Below are 12,726 nucleotides of genomic sequence, written 5' to 3'. Positions count from 1 at the left end.
TTGCTTTATAAAGATTTATTCTGCCAAACTTAGCAAAAATCTGACATAAAGTACTTGACATAAAGTACATAATTATTATTATATGCTTTAACTTGCTGTAACTCTGCTTTATAAATTTTATAAAGTTACTTCCCTACTTTATAAATCACCATTACTGTGGAACCGGTGGCAGTTAGAAAATTTTACTACTAGCAGAGATACAAAAGTGGGCGGCAGGTATAAAAAGGTTGAGTACCCCTGGGTTAGAGCATCATCCCTTAGCACAGAGGTTGCCAGTTCAATCCCCAATCAGGGCACATACAGGAGCAGAATGATGTTCCTATCTCTCTCTCACCCTCCTCTCTCTCTCTCTAAATTCAATAAAATAAACATGTTTAAAAAAATAAATAAGTAAATAAAATGTAAAAACCATTTTAAAATTTTTTTTTCTTTTCTTTACAGGGACAGAGAGAGAGAGTCAGAGAGAGGGATAGATAGGGACAGACAGACAGGAACGGAGAGATGAGAAGCATCAACCATCAGTTTTTCGTTGCGACACCTTAGTTGCTCATTGATTGCTTTCTCTTTTTTTTTTTTTTTTTTTTTTCATTTTTCTGAAGCTGGAAACAGGGAGAGACAGTCAGACAGACTCCCGCATGCGCCCGACCGGGATCCACCCGGCACGCCCACCAGGGGCGACGCTCTGCCCACCAGGGGGCGATGCTCTGCCCATCCTGGGCGTCGCCATATTGCGACCAGAGCCACTCCAGTGCCTGGGGCAGAGGCCAAGGAGCCATCCCCAGCGCCCGGGCCATCTTTGCTCCAATGGAGCCTTGGCTGCGGGAGGGGAAGAGAGACAGAGAGGAAAGCGCGGCAGAGGGGTGGAGAAGCAAATGGGTGCTTCTCCTGTGTGCCCTGGCCGGGAATCGAACCCGGGTCCTCCGCACGCTAGGTCGACGCTCTACTGCTGAGCCAACCGGCCAGGGCTGATTGCTTTCTCATATGTGCCTTGACCGTGGGCCTTCAGCAGACCGAGTAACCCCTTGCTTGAGCCAGCGACCTTGGGTCCAAGCTGGTGAGCATTTTTTATTTTGCTCAAGCCAGATGAGCCCGCGCTCAAGCTGGCAACCTCGGGGTCTCAAACCTGGGTCCTCGGCATCCCAGTCCAACGCTCTATCCACTGCACCACCGCCTAGTCAGGCTAAAAACCATTTTTAGCTTGCAGGTTGTACAGAGACAGTCATAAACTGGGTTTGGTCTGGATTGGGCTAGAGTTTGCCAACCTCACAGGCAATAGCATCCTGAAATTCTGTCTTGTTTGTAGGTGCCTATTCCACTGACTGAGGAGTGGCAGGAGGCGAGGAAAGGCGGACAATTATGGGGGAGTCAGTAAAGGCACTCAGAAGACTCCTTACCAAAGGCGGGCTCTAAGGCTTACATTAAAGACTGTCATCTTTATGTTCTCAGTGGTCTCTTCTTCGAGCCACTGCTCCTGCTCTCCTCCCATCTGCCAGTCCCGACCTCAGTCACACTGGGACACGAGGGTGGTCTGGCAACTGGCAGGCCCCTCATAAGTCTAAGGGGTCCCCAGACAACCTCAAAACTGAAGAAAAGCCTGGTTTGCCTGCCTGGTGGGGCTCCATGCTCCTGGAAGGTGCCTAGCCTCTGTCTGCTTGTCCCCCCAGCTCCATGGTGATCCGAGACCTCACCTTGCGCAGTGCCGCCAGCTTTGGCTCTTTCCACCTGATCCGCCTGCTGTATGACGAGTACATGTTCTACCTGGTGGAGCACCGCGTTGCCAAGGCAACTGGGGAGACACCCATTGCTGTGATGGGAGAGGTGAGGCAACAGAGCAGCCTGCAGGGGTGAGAGGAGGCTAATGAGCATGACACAGTAGACAGTGGGCAGGAAAGAGCTCTTATGCTGCAGCTCAAAGACCTCTGCCACCTATTTACTCTCCCCTGGGTAGGATTTCCTACTTCTGAATGAGGCCTGAAACACCCAATCCTGTGAGGGGTGCGGTTATCATGGTAAAATGCATACGACATAAAATACCCTACTTTAATCATCTTGAAGTGAACAATTCAGTGGCATTTAGTACATTCACAGTGTTGTGCAACTATCATCTCTATCCAATTCCAGAATAGTCCATCACCCCAAAGATAAACCTTGTCCCTAGCAGTCACTCCCCATCATCCTCCCCAGCCCCTAACAACCATGAATCTTCCCGTCTGTGGATTTGCTTGTTCTGGACATTTCACATAAATGGAGTTACACACTATGTGGCCTTTGGTGTCTGGCCTTTCTTGCTGAGCATCCATCTTTTCAAGGTCCATCCATGTTGTAGCGAGTATCAGTGCTTCACTCCTTTTCACGGCTGAATAATATTCTAGTATGTGGATATTCAGCATTTTGTTTGTCCATTCATCTGTTTGATGGACATTTAGGTTGTTTCTACTTTTTGACTCTTATGAATAGTGATACAGTAAACGTGTGTACAAGTTTTTGTTTGAATACCTGTTTTGAGTATCTACCCAGGAGTGGAGTTTCTGGGTCATGTGGGGTTGTTTTAAGAAAGAAGTGAGGTGATACGGGTTTTGGAACATAATAAGCCCTGACAGATGCCAGTTATTCCTTCACTGTCACACTATTCATAGGCCACAGCCTCTGTATCCTTGCTGGTCTGAGCAGTCGTATCTGCTCAACCTTCCAGCTCTCAGACGCAGGCAAGAAAGTGTCAGATGGGACACACAGCATCACAGCTACTTCTTATGTCAGAACCCCTCACTTATAAAGCGAAGCCTGTTTTGACTGTGAGTGGATGACATTGCTAATATTCACTGGGACCCACGCTGTGGAGGGCCCTGACTCTGGCCTTCTCTCTTTCAGTTCAATGACCTTGCCTCCCTGTCACTGACACTGCTGGACAAAGGTGGGTGTGTCTGTGGCTTTCCCATGAGACTTCTTCCTGCCGTTGGCCTGGTAGAAATCAGAGCAGCCCCTGGGGTGGGTTGATGGCCTCAGGAGCTGGCATCCAGACAGCAGGTGACACCTGGGCAGCAGTAGCGGTCCTAGTGATACCTCCGAATGACTGACCCTAGATGGGGCTCATAGGAGCAGCCCCGCCATTCATGTGCACTCCAGGCGACATTTACTCCTGGTTCCTGGGCACTCCCATTCCAGGACCCAAGAAGCAGGGCCACAGCCAGGAATGAGGTGGGAAGGGGGACCTGAAGGGGGAGCAGGGCAGAAAGCCCCCCCACCTCCAGTCTGTTCTCTGTCCCACAGGAGTGGGAGGACCAAGCACTAAAGGAAAAACTGCTAGGAATATGACGCAGGCAAATGAGCACTGGTCAAGGAAGGTCACACCTAAGAAGGGCAGGAAGGATCAAGTTAACCAGACCAGAGCTAAGGCCTATTAACACCTGGGCACCTCTCTGAGGATGTACTTCTCTCTCCCTCCCTCCCCAACACAGACCCCACAAGTGACGTCAGTGAAGACCGGAGCAGTGAAGCCGATGTGCGTGCCCGCAGCCTGGGTGAGCCCCTTGTAAAACGGGAGCGCAGCGACCCGAACCACTCCCTGTAGGGTACCTAGCACTGAGGCCCTTCCCCAGGTCCACCTGGCCTCCTCAAGCTCCACCGCAGTCGTGCCTCTTACATGAAGTGACCTTGATTTGACTAATAGGGTCCCAGAGCATGGGCATCCTGAAAGGACACGCTATTCTTCTTAAAGAAAAACTGTTGTTCACCATAGCTGAAGGTCACGCCCAGTTCTGAGCACCTGAGTGGCTCCTCTAGGTGCCACCCAAATCATCTTTTCCTCCGCACTGTCTTAGTTCTTCTGTCTGCTGGACTGTGACCTTCGGGCCACTTCCACACACCCCGCCCAGAGCTGGAAGGGCCATACTGGGCGGGTCAGCACCTCCATGTTAGGCTTCTCCGTTCAGCTCGGTCCAGTTTTCTGCCCAAGGTCACAGCCAACGTGAAGCCAAACTGCTGAATCTAGAATGCATCTGTTCAAGGGGGCCACGGCAGTCAGTGTTTCTGCAGTGCCTTAAGAGGGCCACCATCCAAAGTTTGCACAAATAGCTGTGCTTGCAGCCTGCTCCACAGAATTTTCTAGAATGCCTGCCTTGGAATTGGAGCACAATGACCCCGGGCAGGTCCCATCTTGAATTGTTCAAAGTTGAGATCCTCTCTGGGGACAAACATCCCAAGGACTTTCATAGCCCTGAACTTTAAACTGTGTCCATCACAACATGTTACACTTGTGTCCATCACAACATGTTACACTCTCCCTGGAAGAGTTCCGTCCCAAAAGCAACTGCAAAGAAGAAAGACAACCCTCTAATCTAGGAAGCTCCATCTAATGCAATGCAGTAGTTTCTCCTTTTGGAAATATGTTTATACCAATAGTTTTGTGCTCCGATTGTTATTAGAACGTTTCTTATGAATGTGTATTGCAGAATATTTGGTTCCCAATATTTTTTCTCATTCACATCAAGCAGGAGCACTGTGCCTACCTCAGCCCTCGACTGATGTGTGGGGGGCAGGGGAGGAGAGAAAGATACACGTTCATTCTAGAAACCTAAAGTCCATGATGATCACAATGTTTGTCTGGTCTTCGAGTTCAAGACTTGGATGAAATCAGACAGAAAGAATGTCTTTAAGTATACTGTACATGTCCTCTACTGGAAGGCATTGAGGCTCATGGTTCATGAACTATAATGGCCTTCCTCTTCTTCCCCAGTGCCAGTTGGGTTCTGCCTTAGGCTCTGCCTTATGCTTTGCAGGATTCCATAGGGAAGACTACAAATGACAGTAAAGACACGAGCCTTCCAAGCCCATCCTCATTTTTCATTGCAATAAACACATTAAGCATACCCATTTGTGGGTCACAATCCATACTCCAGCCCCCTAGTGGTCCTGGAGAATATGCCCTCCCTCCCTGCCTATCCCCTGCCCTAGCCTGCTGGGAAGCAGCAGCCTCCAGCATGTTCCTTTCAGCTTTCTGGAGGGCACTGGCAAGGCCAGCCCAGGGCCAAAGATGGCAAGAAATAATTCTCAGCCCAGGATGGTCAAGGCCATTTGTAAACAGATTAAATTCATTCAGATATTACAGAATAAATCCATACTCCAGCCACTGAAGCAGCCCACCAGTTGTTCTCAAGGTTTATTTTAGAGTGGTGGGTCCAAACTCCAGAATCCCCTAAGAACCAATGCCAGAGCTTGTTCCAAAACTGCCGATCTCATACTCTGGTTCTCTTCAAATCATATAAATCTTTCGCCTTTTACCAAAATCGCCAATCCCTAGGCCCCAGTCACAGAAAGCCTGCATCTTGGGATTGGTGTAGGTGCTGGGAATCCACTTGTGACCACCCCTTCCCAGGAAACTATGACACAGCATCTTGGGACTTTGAAGAAACCCTGCAGAAGAAACTCTACAGAGGAGAATGATGCCATCCCACACCAGCCTCCCCTAAAAGCGGCTTTGCACTGCCAGGCCAGTGCCCTACATCCCCTCAGGGATGCTTGGCCTTGGGCCCCAGAAGAGGCCTCTCTGTCCTAGTAAGAGGCTCTAGGACCTGACTGGTGGTGCACAGTGGATAGAGTGTAGACCTGGGACTTTGACATCCCAGGTTCAAAACCCTGACGTTCCCAGCTTGAGTACAGGCTCATCTGGCCTTAATGACAGGTTCCAGCTTGAGCGCAGGATCATCGACATGATCCCATGGTTCCTGGCTTGAGCCCAAAGGTTGCTGGCTTGAGCAATGGAACACTGGCTCAACTGGAGCCCCCAGGTCAAGGCGCATATGAGAAGCAATCAATGAACAACTAAAGAGCCACAACTACAAGTTGATGATTCTCATCTTGGTCTGTCTCTCCCTTGCTAAAGAAAGAAAGAAGAAAAAAAAAAGGTGCTGGGGCCCCCAGGTGACACTAAATCGCCCATCACTTCCCTGGGCTGGGACTCCAGGGCCTGTGCTTGACCTAATGCAGTGCTTTTCTTACAACATCAGATGATTAACTCTTGCATGGACCAGCACGAAATTTCTGGCAGACTGGTACTGGTCTGCAAACCAGTGGTTGAAAAACACTGGCTCAATGATCTACTGTCACTATCTTGAAATTCTTAATAATTGAAAAAGAGCCTGTCTGTACATTTTACTGGGCCCCAGAAGTTCTGTGGCTGAGCCTGGGGAACTCCCTTCCCTTTGAGCCCTGAATCTGTACTGCTTCCATGCCAGGCTCTCGAGCCCAGACCTGCCCTAACCTGTGGCTCACGATTTCATCCCCTGAGCAGTGCCAGCCCTTGCACCAAACAGCAGCCGCCCCTGGCCTTCCCCCTCAGAGAGCCAGGCTGGGTGTTGGGGTGGCAGGGTCCCTGGAGGAAGAGAACCAGGCCTTGCCCTTGAGGACTGAGTAGCTGGTTAGGGATTGAGCATGGGTCAATGCCCCAGGAGCTAGAGAGATGAGCAGAGAGGCTACTAAAGGTCCACAGGCTGTCAAGTCCCTTGGAAGACCCACAGGGAAGGGCTCCAGGGAGCAGGCAACATACTATAATGGGAACCCAGTCCTACTAAGAGCTGTTAGGAGCTTCTACCTAATCACAAGAGCTTCACAATAGACACTTTGGTCTTCTCTTCCTCCTCTTTTTGACAACCTTCTAAGGTAGGTGTTACCCCCACTGTACACATGGGAAAATTGAAGCTGCTGGCTGGAATGCAGACATGATGGCTGGAGTACCCACAGCCATCTTAGATTTTGAGGTAGATGTTATATATAATAAGGATGTCAAAACAATTAGACAGAAGAAGCCTGGGTCCCTGGTGATCATTACAGCCCTAATGGACCCTGGTCAGAATTCAGTAACGGCCACATTTCGGGGAAGGGTGCAGGGGGACCCATAGATGTTCCTACTTCCAAGAACTGGTAGCAAGAACTCTGAAGCAAGATGCAAGATGCTCACACACACCCTAACTGCAGGTGTTAACTCTTGTTTCTTATGCTCAAGACTATTTCCTAAATCTAGCAGTGTGTGCTCAGCAAACATTTAGTGAGTAATGTAATGAATGAGGAAGGCTTCTGGGAGAAGGTTCTAGTCCTGGTGATCAGGAGAGGGTAGGAGAAAGAAGGAGAGAACATGGAGGAATGATGAAGAATGGACCAAGTAAAGAGAAACTCGAGATCATTGCCAGAATTTTTTATCAAAGCTGGACTGATTCTGGCAGGGTGGGTTACACATGAAGAAACCAGAAGCAAGGAGGTCAACTAGGTACTTGTTAAGGTCTACAATTGGGGGCTGTGGGGGTTGAACTGAAGTGTGATGGTGGAGAAGAAGGCTAAGAGGCCTGCCAGAGCCACTGCGCAACGACAGGCCAACTGGTTTATGAAATCATGCTTGTGGCTTAAGTACAGTTTAGCTTTCTTTTTAATGGACCAGGATAGAAATAGATCAGGAGTGTCAATGTAGTAAAAATAAACATGGCTTCATAAAATCTTAATTTCAGTACATATTAATATGTGGGTCATATATGTATAGTATTGGGCTGTAATGTATTGAGTATTCATATATATCAAACGGCACAATACCAGAGAGTAGTTCTCACCCTATTTTAAAGTCATGGGTCCTTCTAGAATCCACTGTTAGGGACAACTGGTATTTTGCTATCCAGCGTCTGTTCCACCTTCTTTTGGGATGAACTTTTCCCCATGGTTTTAAATACCATCTCTATGTGGGTGCTCTCACATACTGACGGACTCTGTTCCAGGCATTGAGAATGGGCTTGTTCTGTGTGGGGAGAAGCAGATCATTGTGGTCAGCACAGGGTCAGTGATGGGGCAGGAGGGGTAACAGGAGGGAAAACAAGGAGGACTGCCCAGGGAGGACTTCGGTTTTTACCACAGGCTCATGAGTAAGAGTCCATGACCACTAAATGGATTGAGAAATCCCTTCCCTCAGCCCACATGTGTACAACTGCCCACTGGATGACTCCATTGGCATCAGGACATTTCAAATGGCATCTCACCAATAGTTGGGCACCTAGAGGCACTCCAACATCTGGTGGAAGCATGAAATGAATGGAAGTGGGACAGCAGGCAAGGCCAGGATTAATAAGTGTGCTGGGCCCAACTGAGGACACTATCCCCCTGGGATTCTGACCTAGGAGTTGAATGACTCTGAGACTAAAGCAATTGAAGTCTGGGCATCCTTGGGAGATGCCTCTCTGATACTCCTAAGCAGTTACCCACCCGAGACTTGCTGGAACTGCCCCATTTCTTCTTCTTTCTCTTTGATCTTATTAGCATCCTCTTAACTTTCAAGCAAATTCCCCCTTTGCTTACATTTGCCAGAGGTGTTTTTTGGGGATTTGCAATCCAATCTCCAAACCAAAACCCATCAGTTTTGCAGGCAGGTTCAGAAGAAATTCTTGGACCCCAGAAGCCCTCCCAGGATCACAAGCCACGTTGTTTTTACGTTGTTTTTGTTTGGTTTTACTTGTGTTTTTTTGTTTGTTTGTTTTGTTTGTTTTGTATTTTTCTGAAGTTGGAAACGGGGAGGCAGTCAGACAGACTCCCGCATGCGCCCGACCGGGATCCACGCAGCATGCCTGCCAGGGGGCGATGCTCTGCCCATCTGGGGCGTCGCTCTGTTGCAACCAGAGCTATTCTAGCGCCTGAGGCAGAGGCCATAGAGCCATCCTCAGCGCCCGGGCCAACTTTGCTCCAATGGAGCCTCGGCTGCGTGAGGGGAAGAGAGAGACAGAGAGGAAGGAGAAGGAGAGGGGTGGAGAAGCAGATGGTGTTTCTCCTGTGTCCCCTGGCTGGGAATCGAACCCGGGACTCCTGCATGCCAGGCCGACACTACCACTGAGCCAACCTGCCAGGGGCCAGGGCCACTTGTGTTTTTTTTTTAAGAGGTGGCTCATGCGTACTGCTGGGTGTGTGGAGGTGTGGTACAACCGAGGCAGGCTACACCTCTCATGGAGCCAGTGCAGCCTGACCTGGTTCCCAGGAAATGCCAGACCCGTACGGATGCACACCCTTGAGTCCTGGAAGTGTAGTTACTTAGAACGAATGAATTGCTTTTTTTTTTTTCTGCAGCTGTTTTAAATTCATCCCAATCTTCTGCTGTCCCCCAGTGGTCACTGTGTGACCTGGCCTCTTCCTTTTGGCTCGTGGATACTGTGAGCTTGGATTTTGCCTAGACTGGGGGCTGTTTTGTTTACTAAATTGCAACATTTCCTGGAAAGACCACAAGCAACAGAGTGAAAAGAGCTAACTTCCTACCTCTGCCTCTCCTCTTCCTCAAATCTTCCCTATTTATCTCCCCTGTCGATACTCAATAACTACAAAGGGAAAGTATACTCAATAACCTGGCAGACACCAAACCAATTGATCTAAATTATCATCAGTAATGACACAAATTGACACGAGCCTCCTAACACAACACCCTGAGAATATATCATACAACCCCAAATTAAGGGCATTCTACAAAATAATCAGGCAATACTCATTCCCAATGTCGTGGTCAAGGAAAAAGAAGACTGAGGAATTGATCCCTACCTCAAGGCAACTATGGAAACATCTAAATGCACTGGGGAGATTAGACTGGATCCTGGACCAGGAGAAAAACATTAGTGATGAATGAATAAAATTTGACTAAGGTTCGTACCATTAGTGAATAGTACTGCACCAGGGTCACCTGGTTTTCTCATTTTTTTTTTTTTTTTTAATTTTTAGAGAGGAGAGAGAGAGAGAGAGAAGGGGGAGGGAGGAGCAGGAAGCATCAACTCCCATATGTGCCTTGACGAGGCAAGCCCAGGGTTTTGAACTGGCGACCTCAGCGTTTCCAGGTCGATGCATCACCTGGTTTTCATCACTGCGCTGTTTACATAAGAATATTGGGGAAGCTGGGTAAAAGCTATATGGAATATCTTGGTACCATATTTGCAACTTTTTGGTAGGTGAATTTATTTTAATTTGAAAGTTAACCTTTTTTAAATTACAAATAAAATAGGGTAAGGTAAGTATTTCCATACCATATTTAACTGCTGCTGAATATGGGAGGGAAGCTGATGCACCCAGCTTAGGTCAGAGGTCCCCTGACTCAGTGTCATTGTCAGCCACATTGGCACCCTGCTCTCAGAGACTGAACTGAGGTCAGGAAACAGTGCTGAGCAGGGGAGGCAACTAGGATGACTTGCCTCTACCTGCACCTGAGCTCCCTGAGGGAGGAATTGTATGAGATTCATCTCTGGGTCCTTGACCTCAGTGTGGGGCTGGGCACAGGGCAGATCCTTCCTCACATGCTGGTTTCCAAGCCCACAGTAGGGAAACAAGAACAGAATTACAGCTATACCAGGCCCTTTTACCTGGTGCCCCACTATAGAAGCCATTTTCCATCTTGGCTGTGGATAAGGAAAGTCAGAGTTCTCAGAGCACATCTGAGGCTCAGGGGGACCTCAAACTTGTCTCCTGGTAAGCCAAGGAGAAAGCAGGCAGCACAGAGGCTAGTCAGCACTTTAAACAATTTGGATCTCTCCATTTCCCACTCCCAACCTTTGTATTAGGAAAAACTTTCAACTCCTGTGACCTACAAAGCCCTGCCTGCCCCTTCCTTGACCTCATCTCCTCCCTCTGCCCTGGCCACACTGAGCTCCTCGCTGCTCCTCCAGTTCACCAACCTGGTTCCTACCTCAGGACCTTTCTGTTCTGTCTAGAATGCTTCTACTGCAGATCAACTAAAATGTCACCCCCTCAAGGGGTCTTCCCTGACCAGCCAATCTAAAGTATCCCCTTCTGTCACTGTCACAACATGCTGTTTTATTATCTTTGTAGCACTAGTCACTACCTCAAATTATTTTACTCACCTGTCAAGTCTCCCCACAGAATGCAATGCTTCGGGCAGGGTCTATCTTGTTCATCCTGGACCCCAACATGTAAAGCAGTGCCTGATGCATAGTAGGTCTGGTGAATATATACTGCTTACAAAAATTAGGGGATATTTTATCACTTCATATTCATTTTGAAACATCCCCTAATTTTTGTGAGCAGTATATATTGCTGTGTAACATATTGTAATGCTGGTGGGTGAGGCCAGGCAGGTTCATATTGGATTCGAGCAGACGGTAGAGAAACTGTGGAGGCAGAAAGTGTTGGGCCATTCCCGTTAAATAGACTCACAACAGCAGACGAGCAAACCGCTTCTCAGGGCAGCAAGCGAACAAACAGCAAAAACAACCCCTTACAGTGGGGGGGGGGGGGGGCAATCCACAATCCACCCTGAGAGCAAGCACTCATAGCCTTGTGTAATGTCGGTGGTCAAGGCCAGGTGGGTCCACACTGGATTCTAACAGACAGTAGAAAAACTGCGGAGCCAGAAAGCATTGGCCACTCCATTTAATAAAGTCTCACAACAGCAGACAAGCACATAGGCAGGGGAAACTGCTTCTCAGTCAAACAAACAGCAAGAATGACCCCTCACAGTGGCTGGCAGGCAGGCAGGCAGGCAGGCAATCTGTGTGCATCCGCCATCCCCCATCTCTCTTGAACAAAAGCACCCATAGCCTTATATAGGCTATGCACACGTGGCACTGCCATGTGCTCACGCACTAATCAGGCAAAGAGCATGCAGCCAGTAAACCAGTGAGCAAGCCGAACACAGCTGCCCCACATTCTACCCCTTTAGGGTTGCTCATTTCACAATAGGTACATTACATACAGTCCAAAAATAACAAATACAAAGGTACCCTTTCCAATGTCTCTCTGAGCTCTCTGCCCAGGGAGTTAACTGGAGGCCCACCTCCAACTCCACATCCCATGGTGCCAACAAGGCCACCCATCATAGGGCCTGTACAGTCCAGGGCCATCCATGTCCATTAAAACCAAAAAGTGTCCTTGGTGCGTCTCTGCAACTGGGTGAGAGCAGCTTCCCGGTGCAGGAAGGCTTCCGCAGGTGCCCCCCGCCCCCAGGTCTCTCATAGTTGCAGTCCAAGATCAGTCCATTATAGACAGCCCAGCTGTCTGTACAAATCACCAAGATAAAGGTCCATTACAGGAAACTAGGTTCACATGGGGCCTCAGGCCTCCCCCCTCATCCCTTCCGTCCTGGCAACCCTGAAGATACTGCCCCAAGGAGGAGCGCGTGGCAACAGTGGCCAACCTCTCCATCTCTGCTCCAGAGAGCATGAAGCCATCCACCCCTATGCCCCACAATCGCAACAAGCCTACCAGGGACTCAGCAAGTACTCTTTGCTGCTGGGTTTTTACCTTCTGGACAACCTCTAGCCAAGCTCTGAGTGTGTCAACAGCAGCTTCAGCCCAAGACTCCTCATTCTGAGAAGAGGAGCTGGAAACGACTGCTCCCACCGACTCAGAGTCACTCTGCCAGCACAGCTCCATTTCTGGCTCCTGCGGCTGCCGGGTCTCAGCCTGAAGCTGAACCCGCAGTTGTTCCTCCAACAACTGCTACTGCCAACATTCAACTTCCAGGATAAACTGCAACAAACCTGTAGATCACTCCAGTTACAGGCACCATCAGTGCTCTGTAGTTCTCAAACCCAGTCGGCCTTCTCCAGTGCTCACTCCAGTTCACACAGTTATTGCCACTCAGTATGCAGTTCATCCTGGAGCTTTCGACCTCGCTCAGCTTCTCACAGAGGTCTTAGTTTCTTCTCTCAGGATTGTAAAAAACACCCAGCCTACAGCCCCCAAAAGGAGAGCCACTGGGATCCATACACT

The 12,726-nt window shown here is 49.0% G+C and overlaps 1 protein-coding gene and 1 long non-coding RNA gene across 6 annotated transcripts in view; one reads left to right on the top strand and one right to left on the bottom strand.

The window, feature by feature from the left end:
- Nucleotides 1–5,119, top strand: part of RFX2 (regulatory factor X2) — a 115,321-nt gene extending 110,202 nt beyond the window's left edge. For all 3 annotated transcript variants that reach the window (XM_066344866.1, XM_066344847.1, XM_066344856.1), the window contains 3 exons: nucleotides 1,665–1,818; nucleotides 2,869–2,911; nucleotides 3,456–5,119. In XM_066344866.1, coding sequence (XP_066200963.1) covers nucleotides 1,665–1,818; nucleotides 2,869–2,911; nucleotides 3,456–3,568 — 310 coding nt within the window. In that variant the 3' untranslated portion in view covers nucleotides 3,569–5,119. The remainder of the gene's footprint in view (nucleotides 1–1,664; nucleotides 1,819–2,868; nucleotides 2,912–3,455) is intronic.
- LOC136378291 (uncharacterized) overlaps nucleotides 1–12,726 on the bottom strand; it is a 35,806-nt gene that overhangs the window by 18,538 nt on the left and 4,542 nt on the right. For 2 of the 3 annotated variants that reach the window (XR_010746597.1, XR_010746598.1), the window contains exon 2: nucleotides 1,689–1,836. The exons of the other annotated variant lie outside the window; for it this stretch is intronic. This is a non-coding gene — a long non-coding RNA (uncharacterized lncRNA). The remainder of the gene's footprint in view (nucleotides 1–1,688; nucleotides 1,837–12,726) is intronic. 3 annotated transcript variants of the gene reach the window in all.

This window comes from Saccopteryx leptura, chromosome 1 (genome assembly GCF_036850995.1).
Source record: "Saccopteryx leptura isolate mSacLep1 chromosome 1, mSacLep1_pri_phased_curated, whole genome shotgun sequence".
Classification (NCBI taxonomy): Eukaryota; Metazoa; Chordata; class Mammalia; order Chiroptera; family Emballonuridae; genus Saccopteryx; species Saccopteryx leptura.
The sequence above is the reverse complement of the archived record's forward strand: the minus strand, read 5'-3'. Positions and strand labels throughout refer to the sequence as shown.